A 21,560-nucleotide genomic window follows, 5' to 3' on the forward strand; every position below is an offset into this window, starting at 1 on the left:
CACAAAAAGAATTTCGAAATAACCTCTTTTAGTATTTTTTTTTTAATTATTTTAAAAATTAACTTTTTTCGTTAAAAAAAGTCCCAGCACAGGGGGTGCATATACCTACAGCAGTGAAAGGGTTAAAAATCTGATTTTTATATATGTTATAAGATTTATAAATATAATCGAAAATGCTAGTGTAACTGAATTTAGACATTCCTAAACATGAAAAAAATGTAAAATAAGACTGAAATTTTATTTTTTATGTTTGATTTTGCGATAAGTCTGCGAAGAAATATAGTAGACGGCGGAAACATTAGAATAGCAACAATGCTAGGCCTAGCCTTACCTCGATTTAGGTTCTGTAATCAGACAAAAAAACGGCCAACATATTTTCCGTTGCTGTTATTGGCACTTGTATATTTCATTGGTATTATTTCAAATTTGTTTAAAAAATGAGCCTGACCGAGATTTTGACAATTAGACAAACATATCTCAGGCCTACACGATCGACTACAGTGTGCGAGATGCGAAAAACTAATCTCATTAGAGAATGCTCACTTTATTTATCAATCACAATCGTATCGGCGATGTAAACAGTTCAGTAAAACAGATTATTTAATTTTCTTTTTAATTAATTGTTATATCTTATCACGAGAGTTTGTTGCATTGGTGGGTGAGAAAAAAAATTAATTACTGCAACGGCTTCGTAAAACAATTACCCTGCCTACCTCCGACGCTCAACTGTATAAAGTATACACAAAAGCGAGAGCATTCAAGCGAATGCGAACTACCTCTGAATTTGCTTGGTAACGAAGAATCGTTGGTTACGAAGAAAAAGGTAATAGTACGAGAAATAGTCTCTATTTCTCTACTTTTTTTATCCTTTTGTGTAAAACTAAAATTTATGCCAATATTTGTTCATAATAATTAGAGTAATACATAAGCCTATGCATTTATTCTAAAAAAAATTTTTTTAGTGAAATTATTCCAGGAATGAGGCTCACAAAGTCCATGACAAGAGCAATGAATGATTGATTAGGCCTAGCCACGCTGTTCTGAAGATACATGTAGGCCTAAGGTAGGCATAGACCTCACAACCAAAGAATGCAAGAACTCATAATTTTGTGTATCAATCATCATCATCAGTTGAGAGAACTTCGGAAATTGAAATCATGGCCAATATTAATGTACATCACGTCTCACTAGCCTCACTACTATAGCCTTACCCTTAGTTATTGCTAATTTAAATCCTAGAGCCGCCACTGCTACAGCACAACTAAGCCTAGCACTGGGCCATGCCGTGGGTACGAATTGGTTTGTGTACACCCGGCTATATCGCTACCTGGCGGCACTCTCGCCAACAATAGGCTGGATAGATAGGCCTAAAATAGGTAGACTGACAGAATGTGCAATACCTACTTTGTTAAATTTTTAATGTCATAATCTGGTGTAGAGCAACTTTCTGCACGTAAGCTTGCACATTTTGACCAGATTAGAAATATAACAAGATACACTGACGAAACACAACTAGGCCTAATTTTAAGCCAACCACATAGGCCTACTTCCATGATGAAATTGTTGACAAGTTGGTGGTCATATGATTGGTTGATTAATTGACGATAGCATCATAGCATTTGGAAGCTTTCTATAGGTGGCGTCAATAGCTAGTGCTATTTGAAATACGTAAATTGGAGTGGGGAGACCTTCTATACGATCAAATTGCAGGCCCGTAGGCAGGGGGCGCAGAGGGTGCGACGCCCCTCCTTCCCCCACCAAATTCCAAAAGGTCCACTTTTTAAAACCTATGATTTCACAAAATCGTTCCTAATTATCACAAATGCTATAGCATGCCTTGCTTTAGGGATATTTGCCAGCTTATACCGTTTGATTTTTAATATTTGTGGTATGAAATTTGTTAGAAATTGATCGTTTCCGGTGATTTCAAATTGATCTAGGCCTATATATAATATGAAGAATGTTATCTATTATACCTCCATGGTCTGAGAGTGCCATTTCCGGCCATTTTGAGGTGCCATAATCATAAATTTTCTTACCTCGGGCTGAGGTGGTATTGTCCATCTGTCGGTACAAGTTCCTCACTTCACCTCACCCTCTATTTATCCTGCTTTACTGTCCGGGTCCCTAGACAATACTCAAATGAATGAAAATTTAAATAGGATTCCGATATTACAAATTAGGGATTTTAGAAATCCATTAAAAAAGGACCTTAAAATGCTATTGTCAGAGCTTCCAGAAGATTCACCCAACCCTCGCAGGGAATCTCTAGGCAGTCGCCCATCGTAAACTTCGGTTGTAAAAAGCACCTCCCCATCGTAAATCCTGCCTACGGGCTTGCAAATTGGGGTAAAAGATTAAAATTTGGCACAATTAGTATTGTAAAATATACCGTACATCCTAAATAAAATAGTGGATTGATACAGAACTTTCTATTTAACTTTAATAGCAACATATTAAACTCTATTATACACCAGCTCCGGTCCTATGCTATCATCAGTCGACAGAACTAATGAACCTATCAAATCGACTTTCAGCAAGTCTCCTTCCATAACTCGTTAAATATACACGTGACCCTAGCAACACGAAAATAGTGACAATTGTGACTCGGACGAATGCAAATCTGGCAGTTTTTATTCACCGTTAATAGAAACATACCTCTGGCTTAAACTCAATAGAAGTCTAATTTAATCGAGTATTCGTTTGTAAAATGGCATTTATCCATCGTTCTTTATATTCACTTTTTTACATTACTGACTATGCATGGGTAGGCCTATTATAGGCCCAATCTGCCAATGCCGTAACAAGCGCCCCTCAATTTCCACTCTGTTTTCATAAGCGCCCCGTTTGAATAAGCGCCCCATTTGAATAAGTCCTCAAAAAGAGCCAAAAATATATCGAGCGACCGGGCGCTTATTCGCGCGAGTAACTGTTGTAACAATTTCATTAACCACTATTGTAACAACGATTTAACCACTATTGTAACAAGACATTAACGACTATTGTAACAACAATGATCATAACCACTATGTAACAACAGGGGGAAAACTGAAACCGAATATGTAAATATTTTAAAAGTAAATTAACATACAAAAAGCCGTTGATCTTAAACAATTAATTGGAACTTAACTCCGTGATTACGGATTATATTAGCAACCGATGTGATGTACCGTAATGCTTATGATGAATTAACATGTACTTATATTCAAATGTTGAATACAGAAATGGTTATTGCTCAAAAAGTGTTTTAGCTTTGATGACAAAGAAGACAAAAACATCAGTTGTGTCATCAAACAAGAACTGTGATCTCGTTCATAGATAATTTATGTACTGCATTAAACTTTTTTATATGATATAGGCTTAACTGAATAGGCCTATATACTTTTACATTATAGGCACTCTATGGTGAGTTAACTTTTAAAGCTAACTGTAAAGTAGGTTATTTATGAAGCTTTTTAACATGAAATGATTGAATTTAAGATGAAAAATAATGCAAAAATTGTAAATAACCAAATAGGCCTAATAAAAAAATAACTGATGACAAAATGTACATTGCGGTTACTTCACAATTGTGATCAAGAAACAGAAACAGAAAAAAATATTTTAGAACCATTTCTTGTGATTTCATTACGTGCGTCGATGCGCATAGGCTTAATTGATTAATTCGAACAATAATGCGCACGAACAGGGCTTCCGTATACGCGCGTGTGTTAAGATTCAAATTAATACCATATCCCTCATTTGAACTGGATACTGTACATGAAAAGATGAAATGAAAAGTACGCTATGACTTCGGATGTCCAACGGTATATGAGTGAACAATGTTTGCCAGGTATGAGATACCCATGTTTGTTTTTTCTCTCATGGGTAGGCCTATATATCGTAAAACTTCGAATAGAAGCCCTGGGCTTCTTTCTTTTCTTAGCAAACTTTGGATGGGCTTCTTTTCGACATGGGCCTCTTTTCTCGAGATGGGCTTCATTTCGATGATAGGCCTAACTTTTACAAAGTAAAGAGGTAGGCCTAGCCCTAGACTTAGGCTTTTTTTTTTATGAATGTTGTAAATTTTGGGAATTACTAAACGGTAAAACAATAAATATTGCCACTCACTGTTAACATCAGTCTATCATGGAGTGACCGGCATTAAATCACCTAGGCTAAACTATAATTGTGTAAACCAATCGTGTTTTAATAGCCTACCTAGCCTAATTGTTTTTCCATTTAGTATTAGGCCTACAAAATATATTTTGTTAAATATATTTTGTTTATTCATTTATGTACTGTACTGCCTACTATCTCGAAAATAAGCCCATGCTAACTTGAAAATAAGTCAATGGCCTTCTTTTCGAGATGGGCTTCTTTTCGAGTTTACTTTTGCAAACTGAAGAGGGGGTTTCAATTCCAGATGGGCTTCTTCTCGAGATTATGCCCATTGGGCTTCTATGACTAGCCTAGGCTATTCGAGGTTTTACGGTATATCACAAGAGATAAATTATAAAACTTTTAAAAAGTATTTGCTAGACTAAAAGTATTTTGGATTTCTGACTTTGGTTTTAGGGATTATATAAGTTTAGTCATAGGGCCATTAGGCCTTGTTGTAGGCCTAGTATTGTTACGGTTTACAGTTCATACAGGCCTATAGGGCAATATAACTCAGAAATAATAATACATAGGACCTATCGTTTTTTTTTTATCAGCTTTCAATGTTCAAGTACAGGAAGTCGAAGAATTCTTGAATTTACTAAATGAAATTAAGGTAGGAAATGATGCCCTTTCAATTGCAATGTTCGTGTAGCAATAAAGGCTTAAATGAGCCTAGGCTAGGCATTACGGTATATTGAATTTCAACGCATTTGCAATACAATTTGAAAACTGTCGAACTTTTTTTCTTGAATGATTATTTTCTATAGAAATCCTACTCCGGAAACCAAGTGTTTAAATGTATTATTGATCTTCTCATTCGGATCCACTTGGAGCCGGATATCAAAAAAGACAACTATGAGCATGTACGTATATTTAAATGTGGGAATATACTAATTCCGTGTCAGTATAGGCCTAATATAGTAAAATGATTACGTATAATTATATACTCAAATAAACACCCCTTAATTTCACAGTAAATGTGGGGCTACAACAAGTACCGTCAAAATGTGTTATTGCGAGATCACAGATTTATTGATCCATCCCAGGCTAGAAAAAATGTAAATCTGGAATAGAATATTAATATATTTTATTGACAATGATGATTCCATTAGAGTTGGGATGGGGAGGGGGTGTTTATTCGACAGAAGGAATTTATTTCGAATAACGGTAAATAGGCCTACTTTTTTAAGCTCTTTTGTAAATATGGATTTTTAATTCTAATTTCTTAGCAGGTTGAAGTCCAAAGACGGTGCGTCGTGTGAAACTTACTTGGTTTATTTGTCGCTTTATATCTAACAGCATCAATCCATTGAAAAATACTATTGTAATATTTTTATCTTTAACAGATTCTTCTAAAGAGTAAATTAATACAGATGATGTCCGATAAGCCTCTACTTGGACTTAAGCTTGTCAATTATATCGACCATGTGCAACAAAGCCCTACTCATGTACTCCACTCGACACCATTGAACCTTGATGATATATGCTCACGTGTTGGTGACAGGTGAGGTTGAGATTTTACCTACCGTTACTCTAATTATTACGCATAACTTATCAGTCAACTGCTGTGTGTATCTTTGAGTAATAGGCCCAAGATCTTTTTTTTTTTTAATTATTATTTACCTAACAGATTTAAAACACTAAAGGATCGCAGCACAACTCCTTCAACGTCAGCTCTTATCAAGACAAGTTCCACGAGACCGGAATTCCAATTTAGTCGCAATGCTTACAAAAGAGTAAGTATTTGATAATATAAGACAAACTCAAAGTAGATGCTAAAATTCAATTCTTTGTGGTCATCTTTAGAAACAGCAATTTGTCATTTCAGTATTTGAATAGACGGTCAATCGATGTTTTTTTTTCTATCTGCACAGGCACCTTTTTCTCTAAATGATATAATCTATACAAACGAAGAAACTAAGGTTGAACAACTAAAAAGAAAGATAGCACACTTGCAGAAGAAACTGAAGGATGTTGCCGCGCAAAAAAAGAAGCAAAGGTCTGCTGGCACGTATAGTCCACGCGTAACCACAGCGTCCACGTCAGGAAACGACGGAAGTGAAGATGAAGTTCAAGGATCAGTGCCATCTGCGGCTACTCACCTGACGCGAAGTGGGTCAGATAGCGATGACGATTCATTGATAATTGTTGATGACAAATTTGATGAAGCAGAATCAACTGCTGAAAACGTACATTCCACTCAAAATTACATGCCACCATCGACGAGTTATCGAGAGTATTCGGATACGGTCGTCTCAATTCCTGCCAATACAGGGGCACAGGTAGAACAAGATGGAATGGTTCTTAGTGACGTCGGTAAGAACTGCATCATGGTGTCGGTTAAGAATATAAACAACTGCAGCAGCATTGCACCGTCAGCGTCCATCCCGTTTACATCAATGTCGCATGTGACGGAGGATGTGTCTAAAGAAAGTGGTATGTCCGTACAAAACAAAAGAAAGAGAAAGCAATCAACACCCACTATAAAAATATCGAGTTTGATATCGAAAAGAAAAGCCTTTGAAAAAAGCTTAAATATCTCAGCACTAGACAACAAAGAAAAAAGACGATATCGAAAACACAAAGCTGAATCAAAGATACTCCTTGATGAAAGCGATTCTAATTTAGGACCGGTAACCAGAAAAATACGAAAACAAAATGAAAAATCTAGTGGTGGAAAAGCTACGCAAATACATAGAAATTGTAGAGAGTTTACAGAGTCAATTAACAAATTTGATAGAGTCTTCTACAGTTCACAGCCATTGGCCATTAGTCTTTCAAAGAAGTCTCGACTTGAAAAAATCATCTCCAAATTACACTCGGCCAAGAAGTCATCAACTTGTTGCTAATTGCATATGCGTGACACATTGCTGGATAATTAAGAATTGAGAAAAACATTCTGGTATGGTAAAAAAAATGGAATGAAAATAAAGAACATACATAAAGACAACAAATAAAACATTTTGCATCCATATTGAAATAATTTAATAAATCTAAATAAATGGACATGGAGGACAATCTTGGAATGTTCACAATTTAAAGAAATATCTATAATTACAAATATAATACCATAATAAAAAAAAACCAGAGTTTTGCTTAATTGCAATTTATTTAATAAAATGCTTATATTTTCTTTATCACCTCCAAAACTGCATTAAATAAAGTACTTTGCTACGACTTACTAAAAATAATTTAAATATTGAAATAATAATAATAATAATAATAATTTACAACATTATCTAAGCTCAAGGTGACCTCTAAAAAGTTTACACTGAATGATTTTCAAATTATTACAAAAATAATTTATGAATATTTTTTCCAATTGTTCAAGGTGATATATTAATATTGAACTAGAAAACACGTTTTGATTTACAATTAACTTAATCTATGTATTGATTAAACATCTTATTTTATTGCAAATATTTCATGATGGAATGAATGTTCTAAGACCAGTTTAAAAAGTTCATTTTTTCCAGAGCCATCTTCCACTGTTCATTCCAAGTAATTGTCATTTAATCATTTATTTATCATTCTCTCTAAACAATTTTTTTTGTCAATTAAAGTGTCTGTGTAATATATGCTTTTTATGAATTGTACTAATAAAATATAATTATATAAACATATTTTTTATGTAGTGCTTAAAATGTTTATATACAAAGCTCAACATGGACGGATTCAAGTATCATTATTACTACTAACATAATAATGCATCTTATATCCCGATTCACACAAGACAAATGCTACTTGAGACACTTAGAACGCCACTTCCTGCTATATCGTGTCTGTGGGAATGCAGACATGTCAACTAGCTTGCGTCCTGTAACACACAGAAGTCTGTAACACTTCTAACATTTTTGCATGAATATGTATGCATGCTCACAAACTCCAACGAATGTACTGTAATACAAGCCATAATGAATGTACATCCATAACAACATTTCAAAGAAAGTTGGAAATACAGAATTACAATGGCTTGTATCGCATTCTTTGAAGTTTGTTTCAGTCTTATGCAACTGAACTCCTAGTTAAATGCGCACTCAAATAAGGCATGTCAATTTTAATCTGCTCGTGCGAAAATGACAGTGTTCTTGGTAGGAATATCTTGGAGACTTATAGAGACTTTCCAAGTAACATTTAGCATGAATCCTGTTGTAACATTTTGTTTTATGTGACCGGGTATTAAGCACTTTCTAAATATGCATACAAATATCTACTTTGTTTTACATCCTAAAAGGATGACGTCATTTTACCTTATAAAGCAATTCCTACATCAATGACAACATCAGCAGTTTATAATACTAGAAGTGAACTGACATTTTTGGTCTCCAAAAACGCTTTTGTCAGAAGCAGGTGATACTTAACTTATAACAAGGGTGAACTTCTATAAAACAGTCTTAAACAGGTAGTTATTAAAGCCAGTTTTATCATATAGACGGTCTTACCTCTGTAAGACCACTGCCATAAAACTGTCTTAACTAAGACTGCACCAAGTATAAAAAATTTAAAAAAATCACCCCATAGCCACTGATTTTTGATAGCCAATTTGTTGTGTGTTAAAAAGTTTTTGCAACTCATTTGCAGGTGAAAGCTGTCTAACTTATGTATCTTCTTCAGCTACCGTTTCTCCATTCTTCAGTTTAGTGATAACCTAATAAAGAAAAAGCATACATTTATAACATTAAAAATGGTGTCCATTCTACAGTTCAATACAATTATAGATAGAAAACAAATACTAAATTTTCAAAGCATGTTAAAATGTTAATAAAAACCAAAGCTTAGCAACTTACTTCCTTTAGGCGAGCAATTTCTTTGTTGTCTGCGTTTTTGGAAGCGTCATTTGTAATTAACTTCACACGTGATGCATACCTACAATGAAGATTAAAAACAGGTTTAATGAAAATTTACAAATCAAACATGCATAATACAAATAACAAAAATATTTAAAACATGAATGAAAGAAAAGAAAAAACAGACCATAAATTGTTTAGACAACTTGAAGCTACATCATAATTTTGCCATTTGCTGATGTACAATTTTGCATAATTCTATGCTTAGTGTGTAAAGGTTTTATAGATAGATACATTAACCATTACAAAATACAGTATTTCATTACCTTGATAGGATGCTAAGTCTATTTATATGGCATTAAATGGACATAAGGTATAAGGGGATTGTAAAAATAGCTGGACTTAATTGACCAATTAAGGATAGCTGTTTAGAGCGTTTTATAGCAATCTACCATTTTGTTCAAAGTTCTGCACTTCAAAGGGCTACCGTATCAATGCAGGCTATAAATATTGATGAGTCAACTTGTGAAGGAGAATCTTTAAGCATTGAATGTAAAAAAAAAAAAAAAATTAACTTACGTCAATGAGACAACAGTCTCATCAGCATTATAATCGGCAGGGGAGATATTGACGAACATAAGTGTTTTAGCATTGCCACCAAGTGAGTCCTGCATGAGAAGGGTCAACTTATTGTTACGGTATGGGATGAATGACTGCTCACTGGAAAGGGCCGAGATGACGTCACCAAGAGCACTGAGTGACTTGTTGATGGAGTTTGCTTCCTGTATGACAAACAAACATATGTCTCAAAATATAAAAACAATACTATTCACTACAGTATATAATATTTTAAAAATATTTACACATGTCAAAGAAAACACAAACACCATCAATTGATAAGACACAATATATAATTTATAATTTAATTTAAAAGTTAATTTGTAAAAAATATAAAAATTGTTTAAAAGGCAGATTTGATTTTGAAATATACAATGATAGAACTAAGCAATTCTAAATCTCTGCCTACACTATCAAATTTTCTTTGACAAAAAACTGTTGTATGCCCATATATGGTCATGATGTGATGTCATCATGACCATATTTAGGCATGTCTACGTAGTATGTACAGTAGGTGTACTAAGAGACAGACTGAGTAAACACCTGGCTTAATAAACCTAAAGCATTGTTTGAGGCTGGTAATCTCTTCAAATGCAGAATAAATTCCAATCTCTCAAGAAAAATCAACTGACCCTCCACTCATCCAGGCTGACTAACCTTCAGTTGTTCTGCTGTTGCTCCTGTTTTTGCTGCTCTCTCACTTCCAGCCAAATCTACCAAACTCAATTTGCCTTTAACCACGGTACCAGTTGATAAGTTTGTACTCTCAATAACGATTGCCAGAACCAAATGAGAACGAGAACTTTCAGCATTCATCTCTAAAAAATAGATCACAAATGTAATATTGATTAATATTATACATAATGTGTATAGAAATTTATTAAAATCTTAATTTTATTGCACTAAACCAAAATTTATATATCTATACATCACGTTATGTTGTTATTTTCCCCATTTTCTACGTTATAACAAATTTTTTTTTTTTTAAAGATTTGGTGATGGTCCCTGTCTAAGAAAATGCCCGAAACCCTAAACTTCGAAGGCTCATTTCTCAATTACTGTTACTTAAACAGCTGTATATATAAACTCCTGTAACTTCATAACAAAATGAGGCATGTTGTGGCAAAATGGCTAAGTTGTAGCAAATATTGAAATTTAAGTTATTGGTATTTTGCAGATACCTGAGAATGTGATCTTTAAAATGAGGGGTCATTCATTGAAATTGGACATTTCAAGCCGAAGTTATTGGAAAGTGACAGTTCAGCACTCTTAGAGTCAAGATAAACATGATTTGAGTGATGCTTCAAAGTTATTTGTGCATACACTGTGTAATAGAATTAACTATAAAAATAATGATAAATAAATGACTTGTTGACCACTTCCAGAACTTTTGGACATGATTAATAAGAATAACTGTTGATCTAAAGTGAAAAACAAATTTGGATTTTTAGGCACATTTTTGGAGCTCCCATATTATTTTATAGCTCATTTACTCAATACTGGCCTGTGCAACAACTCAGATTTAAATGATTCTTTTTCAATTTTATAACTTTCATTTTACTGTTCAACCCTGTATTATTATTATTACTAAAAATCATTTTTTTGCAAGTAGTGACTAGTTTGTCTTGTCTTTGCCACATATTGTGTGTAAGCTATGGCTATGTAAAAGAAAGGGAGAAAGAAAGTAAGATGGAAATGACAAGAAAAATGATGGACAACATATAGAAGATGGTTGAAATGAGGAGGGTATATACAGTATGCTCATTTCAGATATATTACGATCAAACAAATCATTTGTCTTGCCGTGTCTGAAGTTAGACAATGCTGAGTCTAACAAACGTGTGTATACCCTAGCTAATAATGCTTAAATCCTACAAGTGTTGTAGATTTTTAAGATGTATTGATTTGTACAAGTGGCCATTCCAGGAGTTGGCTGTTCACAGTACATAATAATCATCACCAGTTTTCATACAGCTTTTTGTTTTTAACACTCTACTGTATATCGCAGCCATTCAGTGAATTTACAGCCTTAGGATGTTCACATTCACATGAGGATTTAAAATGATGATTGTGGGCCAAAACTAGACATGATAGAATCTAATGAGAAAGCCATTTTGATAATTTTAGTGATTATTTAAGATTGACTTACTTGTTGAAGCAACATGTCGGTTGGCAGAACCCTGCTCAAACAAACCATACAGCTCCTTGTTATTAGAGGCTTCAAGCATTACAGATCCAGTCACAACAACCATCCCTTTCTTGTCCTTCTTAATATCAAGCTTTGACTGAATGAAGGATGAGTAAATACATAATTTATGTATTCAGAAGGGCAAGACAAGTTATTTTATTTATTCAGACACCCAATAACGGGGTTGTAATAAAATATATAAAATAATACAGGTAGCTTAATAAAAATAACAATAGAAAATATTATAAATAATAATTATATAACAACAATAATAATAATAATAAAAACAATAATAATAATAATAATAATAATAACAATAATAATAATAATACAATAATAATGATAATTATTATTGTATTATCATGATAATCACAATAACAATATAAATAACACTATGATAAATATTTGTGGTGATTATGACAATACTACAAGTAAATTGTTGCCCTAATTACCTCTTTTCCATTGGCGTATAAGTCAATCAATTTATCATTGTACAACTCCAACATATAGGTGTATACTTTGAAAGAGAACTTTGACCTGAAAGAAAAAAGAAAAAGAAAATTGTTCAAGAAGTGATTTTGCTAATTGTACAAAAATAGCTGTATTGTCAAAAATTTAAAGCATTTTTGATTATTTATATTATCATCACCATCATCATTATTACCTTTATCTTTTTAACCACAACGACCAACATCATAGTTTTTACCATTACTATTTAGTATCATCGATGGAAAAACGAACACATTTTAACACAAATATAACATTTTATACATAGATTTCATACAATAAAGAAAACCAGAAACAAACACTTCTTTGTAAACAGATTAATTAATTAATCATATAGAATAAATTGTTTCCTTTTACTTTTAAATACACATATAACACAAAGTCCTATCAACTTCAGCTGTGGATCAATTTTTCAATTAGAAAAAACAGTAAAATAATACAGTATACAAAACAAACATTAGCACTACTTAATTAAAGTGAAAAGCTTGAAAATACAAGAATTCAAATCTTACTTGTTCTCTTCAATGACATCGAAAATTTTCTGGAAAGCCCTTGGTGCAATTCCTGGGAATTTTTGCTCTCGATCCCCAATCATTGTAAACGTTTTACCAGATCCTGTCTGACCATATGCAAATATACACACATTGTAACCGTCAACAGCTGACTGGACCAAATTCTATAGAAAAAAGTATTAAATAAGAAAATTGTATTTGGCAAATACTACATACATATTGTGATAAAAATTAAAAAATAACGATTTGAATGTAATAATAAGTGATCAATTTAAATATATTTAATACTTCAAATTTAAGTACAGTATCTTACATTTGTATCTTCAAAGACATCTTCTTGTGTATTTTCTGCCATAAATACATGATCGAACTGGAATTCCTTGACTCCACGTGAGCTTTTTACTGCAATAGTGTACTCATCCGGAGCATTCACAATAACAGTATTTCCCTAAAATCAACAAAATTTACAACAGTAATCGTAGAAATCAATAATTTGATTTTTATTCAATTGGAGAAATTGATACAAAATAATAAATAATTACTTATCTACTATATATGCAGATGTTTGTGAAAAATTTCCATTGCATATGGTATCAAGAAGAACAAACTCCATGAAATGTGTACACTCATTGCTGAAGTTCATATTCTATTGTGTTTAATAAACGGAAACGAAAACATACTCTTTCTTTTTCAGATCCGCTGAGAGGACGAGAACGGCAATATACCCTGATTTTACCCTTCATGTCTTCCACCATGTTGTAGTACTTCTTGCGCAAAACCTACAATAAAAAACACAGCAGATTATAGAAGGATCCATCATAACCATCAAGTATACAGAAGCCTTGTTTGCATTGTAGTAATTTTGGTCAAAGTAAGAGTGGACCCTTTCTCTTTGACCAAAAAATATCCAGAGCAAGCAACCTGTATAACATTCTCTTTGGCCAAATTACCCAAAATGTGCAGCAACTTAAGCTGTTTGTAAGTTGCCCAGAAGAAATAACCAGGCTGTTTTTTCTGAGCAGAAAATTCCAATGTGAATAGCCACCTTGGTTAAATCCTTCTGAGCACATGCTAATATTGTGCGCATCGGTGTAATTTTCAAAGAATGTATCTATGTTTATACATGACCACTATTTCAAAAACTACTGCATATTTAAAACTTGTTAAAAATTAATCACATGCAAACAAAGTTTTTTAGTGATATCATGGAACTGATCATATTTACCCTTTCGCTGTTATAGTTTTCAGAGAGTTGTTTAATTTCTGCTTGCAAATCCTTTACTTCTTTCTCAAACTTGTCTGCTTTCTCTTTTAGTTCAACAGCTTCCTGGGCAGCAACCCCGAGGGCAGCGATCTGTGCTGTCAGCTTCTTCACTTCTTCTGAAGATGTTTCAAGTTCCTTAAAACATGGTAAAAATAATTTGATAAATTTAATGTGTAATTATTAAAACAGTTCTAACACAAGCACCTACAAAAGCAGAGAGGAAGGTGTATAATTTGTATGGTTCCTGTTAATGTTTTCAACAATTAAATAAAATACAAAAACAGCATAGAAAGAGGGAAGACAGTTTATACTATTAGTTTTGTAAAGCTGTGTCCACACTTTCAAATTTTATGTGAAAAATAAGTGTGACACGTCCATATTTGGGTGTAATATAATAATAATAACAATAAGTAACTATATAATCTTATATAGCGCACATAATACAATAAACCAAGAAACATCCTAATGTGAAAACAAATGTCATCATCATGCCCATATATGGGCACATTAAACAAATTTATCACATAAAATTTGATAGTGTGAATTTGATAGTGTGGACAAAGATTAAAACAAACCAACTTTATGTAATAAATATTTTTAAAATTACAAATTAAAATCCATATGTTTTCCTAAAGATTTTATTTAAAGCAACTGACCTTCTTTGTAGTTTTTAGCTCTGCTTCCAACTCTGTCGCCTTCTTTAATTCTCGTTCAAACTTTTTCGTCTCCATTTCTAACTTTTTCTCCAAATCCTTCAGTGCTTTCTCTTGCTTCTTTCCAGCTTGTTTCTATAAAAAAAAAATATTTTAATTCATACATTTAATGAGACAATTCCTCAACCTGTACATCGACAACATATTTCTAAGCTTTTTAAAAAAGCAGACGGGAGATTTTTTTAGTGTTTTACATATGAGGATACTTCACAAAGACGACTTTAGAGCATCTGGAGAAATACAGTACTCACAGCAGGCAGTGCACCTTTTTCCCCAAGTCACCTCATAACATACATAAATATAGATGCCTATAAACACGGTAATACAAAATATATACGAATATTGCATAAATACCTACAAATCTCTAAAACGTAGGTTTGTTCATGCCAATTCTCGACGTTAGTCAAACTATTTAGGCCACCAGCACATACGCAAACTCACATCATAATAAATAAACTTAATAACTCACATCTCCAAATGCATCAGATTTTGCTTCCTTTAACTGATCTGTCAGCTCTTTAATTTTGGCTTGATCTTCCTGAGACTTCTTCTTCAGTGTTGCAATTTGGTCTTGCAGTAACTTCAATTTCTTCTCTGTTTTTGCATCAACAGCTCCAGCATTAGCACCCTAGTGAGTTTGAAGTATCGACAGATGTTAGGAATTTCATAATATGCAATATATCGTGCATTGTCTTTGGAATATGATTATACCTTATTAGGCATTAATATTAATATTCATAACAAAGTGTGTGGGCCAGATTGTTGCTAAAATGCAATACTACTAAAATAAAATGTTTAATCAGTACTCAGACATTCATGATTATACCATAATGCACACTACCAGTCAATAAAATACAAACAATCCAAGGTTGTTTGAATGATTTACTTTTTTATTCTTTTTCCTTTTTTATGGATCCTCTCGAGACAAGGTTTTTTCCTTCTAGATTGGGATCCTTACAACAGCTTTTACTTTTATGTATGAGATATATGTGTGTGTGTATGTATGTGTATGTCTATATATATGTATTATTATATAATGTATATATGTATATATATATATTTCTCAACGCTTATGTATTAATCTGTGCTGTGCTTGCACCACTGAAACTAAAAAAAAAAACAAAAACAATATAACTTTAAAAAAATTGGTAAGACAGACTATGGTTAGGGTCACACTAGAACCTTATTATCCGGATCGGAAGCTAACCGTTAGCAGCCATGTTGGAACGCCTATTCGGTTAGCACTAACCGTTACCAAGACCTGGATACGCTAAGGGTTAGCGAGCGCTATCGGTTAGCAAGTTGAGCGTGCTTCTATAATTAACCAATCACACGTAGACATTTCCAATTTCCAAATTCCTATTGGCCAGTGATCCCACCGTCATCTTCTTGATATCAGGTTCAGGGATTTTTCTTATATGAACGCAAGGGTGAGCGGGCATATTATTTATCTGGATCTTGCTAACCGTCAGCTGGTGTGTGTGAGCATAGCCTATACATTCCATGTTGAATAAAACACAACAAAATGCTTAATACCTTGCCACCCTTAGCACCAGCTTTAACTGCACCCGCTGCTGATAACTCCTTTACTTTCTTCTCCAGTGCCTTCAGTTGTTTCTTGTTCTCATCCTCCCTCTGCTGGTATTTCTTCTCTATTGCTATCTGCTGCTCTTTCATCTGTTTATCTTTCTCTGCCATCTTTTTCTTCAGATTCTCCTGGTGACCTCGGTTGATTTCTCTTTCTTTAGCAAGAGTCTGACTTAAAGTTGCCATCTCCAGCTTAATATTTTTAACCTCTGCATTGCCACCGATACTTGACTTCTGCAGCTCTTCCATATCTTTGTCAGATTTTGCCTTTTAAAAGCAAAATACATTTTAAACAAATCTGCACATTTGGATCAAACTAACAGGAACTAACAGGTTTTTACTCACAACACAAAAAAAAAAAACACTAATAATATTTGTTTTTGTATGGAATATGATTATATCTAAAAGGATGTGCTCTTACAAGTTTAGCCTGTAGGAGCTGGATTTCCTTCGCAGCATCTGGTGGTAGAGTACTCAACTTTTCTTTCTCCAGCTCTTCAATACGTTGCTTACTCTCATCCAGTGACTACCAAAAAAAAAAAAAACAAATATGAATGTTACTCAGGTATTACTCATCAAAAGACATGTGCAAGCTTAGTCTTAGTTGTTTTGATTCATGTAACAGACTATATTTGTCATGCTTTACTTGTTTATTTATCTGTATTTGAGAACTAAAACCATTAAAACAATGATTCTACCTTATTCTTCAGTTCTAATTTTGCAGCAAGAGCAGCAGTGGCTGCCTTCATTTTGCCATCATACTCTGTCTCCATATCTTTCTGTTCTTGTTTCAATTTCTCCAGTTCCATTTTCAGATCATCCAGTTCATTTCTTGTTTTTTCATGAGATTCCTTCTCCTGCTGGAGTTCTTTGTCAGCCTTGTCGACCTGTTGCTGCAAATCTCCGAGCTGAGCATTGAATCCCTGAAATTTACAAGTACGCAAATTATGGAAAATCACTTCTTGCATACAAAATAAACATTAAAAGTAAATAAAATCAATCAATCAAATAACAAAATGTAGAAGATATTCATCAGAACATAGCAATAAAATAGCATAACATATTAAAACAAGTGTTATTTTGACTAAAATATATACCACTCAAGTTAAATTAAACCAACTGAAAGACATTTGTTATTCTAAGTGATGCTATTAAAATGTGAATACCTCTACATCATCATCATCATCATCGATCCCAGAAGTGATTGCAAGAGAAATGCCACCCCCAGATTGATCCGATGCCTTCTGCATCTCCTCCAGTTTCTCTTTCATCTCTTCAATCTCCTTCTCAAGGTCAGCATTTTTCTCGTTCAGCTCGTCCAGTTCTTTTTGATTTGCAGTGCCGCCTAGGGAAGAAAATTTACTTCTCAAAAAGATGTCCAACAATTTAATGCGAGCTTACAATTTAATACAGTAAAGCAGTTATTTTTTTTTCTTTGATGGTCCTTTTATCATTATACTTACCACGAAATGATATTGCCATCATACCACCGAACTTGTCTGGAATTACCCCTGTTTGTATCATGTTCAAGGCAGTAATGTCGACTTCATTTTCCATGTAAGCTTGATTGCTAGTTTCCAAATTGGCATATAGTTTTTTGGCAGTTTCATCCCTAAGAAGAAATAAATATGCAACATAGTTGATAGGATGTAGGGTAAGAATATGGGTAAAGTCTTTTTCCAGAGGCTGAATTAAATTAGGATTGGATTCACAAATACTATTGTTGTTCACATTTATACAATGCAGTTGGTACAGCTCTTAATAGGCATCCAGGTCAGGTCAGGTTAAACCACATCAATCTCAAGCTTGCTATTAGCTTTTCCTTTGCAAAGCAATTTATCAAAACTTCTCTCTCCATACATGATTATAATATATATTATAATAAGCAAATGTTCATGTTGAATATTTATGAATGACTAGAAATACTTTGCAGTAATTGCAGTGTACAATTTTTACTGTTAGAAATGTAATAATAATGCCAAAGCCATTTGATATATTTGTTCAAGTAAATGCTTGTCTCAGAAAATGAATTAAATTCTCTAGATGCTCTTTATTTTGCCATTATCTTACCTATCAGCTTCTGTAGGCCCAATACCATGCTCGCTTTCATATGCCTTCTCCCAGGAGTCAATTTGTCCCTGTACGTCTTCCTTAGCCATTACATGTCCTGCTTTCTCCCTTTCTGCTTCAATCAGTCTGGCAGACACTTGGTTTTTAGCGGGTCCATTATCTTGATGAATTGATTGAGTCTATGAAAACAAATTATTTTGCTTCATTAAATATAAAATAATAACTTTACAAAATTATTTTTTTTTAACTTGTTATATATAGGTGTTTTTTACTCTTAGAGGGCGCAATTACACTTACATGTTTGACCACAGCTTGGAGAATAATTTTCAAATTTGGATCAACTTTTTCACTTCCACCGTCAGAATTTTTTTGATTCTTCAGTTCCTTTTGTAGCTTTCCTATCAGCACGTCCTTTCCTTCAACGGTTTTGGCAAGCACTCTCAACTTGTCCTCAAGGTCTTTAACTTTTGCCTGGCTTGCAGCAAGTGCAGCGACAGTGACTGGGTCAGGCACTGTGACCTATGTGTAAAAAGAATGATTCAGAATTAAGTACCGTATTACAGTTGGAAGTTAATGTGTGTGAATGTGGTGGTATCTTCTATTACTGCCAATATACTGTATGTTTGATTTGGCAGTTTCCATATTTGGCAGTGAGGAGTCTGAGCTTTCGTGGGTAAATCTTGTAGCTATAGTAGGCTTACATCCTACCTAGAAAGTGTACGAAATGGTAGCCTACAACCTGCCCCAGGAAGATTTCTCACTGATTAAATGAATCAGAGTAAGATCATTCTCAAAATGAACAAGATTTGGAGGAATTACATAGCCTGGTCCTAAATTACAATAATACTAAGAAAACTGACTGTAGGTTTTCAAAAGAAAATGCTACTCTTAAATCACCATTATTCATCAATGATTCTGTTGTAGAGATAGATGATAGTTTTGAATTTTTAGGAATTGAGGTATCAGACAACACGTCATTACACGCCTTATCAAAGTTAAGCGTATTGTATAAATGAGTTTGGATTCTGTGTGATTACAAAACCATCTGGAAAAGAGGCTACTTGAAGAATCGCCAAATTTGGCCAGTTTGTGACCCTTACGATGCCTACTTGTTCCCTCAAGCTACGGCGAGCGGTAAATAATCAACTCGACAGGTCACTATTTTTCGGTAAAATAAAAAGTATCGCTGGGTGTATTTTATTTTTTGTTGGTTTCATTGATCTTGAACCATTTTTTCCCTTTTTAGTATTGTAAGTATATAATTTTATTTTGGATTTGGATATTTCTGTGGTAGACCTTACTTTTTAGGCCATTTTTTTTTGTTAATTACGCGGCTTAAGTGCCACTGATATAAAAGTGTACATCTGAATAAATTAATATTATTATAGGTTATAATATTTTCTTTGTAGTTATTGCTCGACAAGCAACACGACGAAATCAAGCACGTCATTCTTGCCTTGTCGCTCCGCAAGCCTATGGACTTCCCTCTCCATTCGTCTGTCTGACTAGCCTATCATCAGACAGAAACAGTCAAAAAATTGTCTTCTCCCATGATATTCAACCGTTAGCAATGATAAATACAATAATTAGTGAAGTAACAACAAAATAGGATTACGAGAGAAAATATTAAGGGAATATTAACACAATCAGTCAACTGTAAGCAATCCACTCAAAAAAACAAATTGTGCAAATTCAGAAGAAGGAGAGTAGAGTTGCACTGTTGTTGGTTTGACAATGTGTCCCAAAATACATTGCGCCATATGATACTTTCAGGTGTAAGTATAAACGGCAAAGTCTGGAGGGTCGACTTGGGTAGTGAAAATACATTCAAGGAAATAAAATCGTGTTTGTGGTTAGTGTGTTGTATAAACAGAACCTCTGAAATGGCACAATCAATCTTTATATTGTGTTAAAAGGCACAGCAACATATTTTCTTATTACGTAGATTAAGATCTTTCAAAATCTGTTCTCTTGTGATGTTTTGCATAATCATAATCATTAATCATCACATCATCTTATAGATTAATATGTGGCAAAGACAAGCCAAACCAGTCACTCGTCGCAAATTGTTTCAGAGAAAATGGCTAAAACATGCTGGAATGTCAAATTTTTAAAAATCTATTTTATTGCACTAAGCTAACCTTTATATATCTACACATCATTCTATGCTGTTATTTTCCCCATTTTTAAATTTAAAACAATACTTTTTAAGGATTTAAAGATAGTTTCTGCATGAGAAATGCCTGAAATCATAAACTTTGACAGTTAATTTCTCATGTATTGTTCTTTAAACAGCTGTGTGGTTAAATGCTTGTAACTTCATAAGGAAATGTCAGATTTGAATGATTTTTTACCATTTTATAGCTATTATTTTACTTTCTAACACTGTATTAATAACTCAAAATTGATTTTTGCGACGAGTGACTGGTTTGGCTTGTCTTTGCCACATATGTTGAAGTTTATTATAATGTAATACAATTTCACTAGAAAAGTACCTCAACAGTTTTGACAATGGGCTCCGGGATGTCAGCCTCCTTGACCTCTGGTATATTGCCTTCTTTCAGCATTACCAGTGTCTCTTTCTTCCCTTCCAGCTCTTTCTGTTTTATCTCAACTTCATGAAGCTGGGTCTCTAGTTCATGAACACTATCAGGTCTGAAAAAACAACCATGTTGATAAAATAGTTATGGCACAATCATAATGGCTTTTCCCATAAATAATGCTCATAAGATAATTGTGAAGTTTTGTTTTTTCATTCAAAGCTAAACAAAATATTTAAGATGACTAACTTGTCCTCTTCAGTAGGTTCTCTGCCATTCCTTTCTTTGAACTCTTTTTCCCATTTCTTTATGTCATCTTTTAATTCTTGTTGCTCATTGTCCATTATTTTCTTGTCCATCTCAGCTGCTACAATTCCTTCATCTATTTTATCTTTGTTTTCTACAGTAGCTTGAGCAATTGCCAAGTACTGGAGGTGAAGTGTGTTGAATCTAGCCTGGTGCATTGCAGCTTCCTATCAGATAAAAATGTATTATTATTATTATTCTTATTCTTATTCTTATTATTATTATTCTTATTATTATTCTTATTCTTATTATTATTATTATTATTATTATTATTATTATTATTATTATTATTATTATTATTATTTATTATTATTATTATTATTAT

The 21,560-nt window shown here is 33.4% G+C and overlaps 2 protein-coding genes across 2 annotated transcripts in view; both read right to left on the reverse strand.

Moving 5' to 3' along the window:
* Window positions 1-1,592, reverse strand: part of LOC117123394 (cation-dependent mannose-6-phosphate receptor-like) — an 8,631-nt gene extending 7,039 nt beyond the window's left edge. The window contains exon 1 of the mRNA XM_033269294.1: window positions 1,405-1,592. Coding sequence (XP_033125185.1) covers window positions 1,405-1,553 — 149 coding nt within the window. The 5' untranslated portion in view covers window positions 1,554-1,592. The remainder of the gene's footprint in view (window positions 1-1,404) is intronic.
* A 5,512-nt stretch (window positions 1,593-7,104) lies between these two features.
* Window positions 7,105-21,560, reverse strand: part of LOC117123380 (myosin-9-like) — a gene marked incomplete in the record, with an annotated part of 19,727 nt that continues 5,271 nt past the window's right edge. The window contains 21 exon segments of the mRNA XM_033269276.1: window positions 7,105-8,791; window positions 8,931-9,009; window positions 9,510-9,712; window positions 10,206-10,366; window positions 11,698-11,833; window positions 12,189-12,273; window positions 12,756-12,919; window positions 13,069-13,203; window positions 13,436-13,534; window positions 13,981-14,154; window positions 14,676-14,807; window positions 15,202-15,360; window positions 16,269-16,586; window positions 16,741-16,845; window positions 17,018-17,242; window positions 17,486-17,664; window positions 17,783-17,931; window positions 18,390-18,568; window positions 18,687-18,908; window positions 20,885-21,044; window positions 21,179-21,402. Coding sequence (XP_033125167.1) covers window positions 8,741-8,791; window positions 8,931-9,009; window positions 9,510-9,712; window positions 10,206-10,366; window positions 11,698-11,833; window positions 12,189-12,273; window positions 12,756-12,919; window positions 13,069-13,203; window positions 13,436-13,534; window positions 13,981-14,154; window positions 14,676-14,807; window positions 15,202-15,360; window positions 16,269-16,586; window positions 16,741-16,845; window positions 17,018-17,242; window positions 17,486-17,664; window positions 17,783-17,931; window positions 18,390-18,568; window positions 18,687-18,908; window positions 20,885-21,044; window positions 21,179-21,402 — 3,339 coding nt within the window.

Source organism: Anneissia japonica, unplaced genomic scaffold (genome assembly GCF_011630105.1).
Source record: "Anneissia japonica isolate Jap-2015-1 unplaced genomic scaffold, ASM1163010v1 scaffold287579_len849171_cov184, whole genome shotgun sequence".
In the NCBI taxonomy this organism is placed as follows: Eukaryota; Metazoa; Echinodermata; class Crinoidea; order Comatulida; family Comatulidae; genus Anneissia; species Anneissia japonica.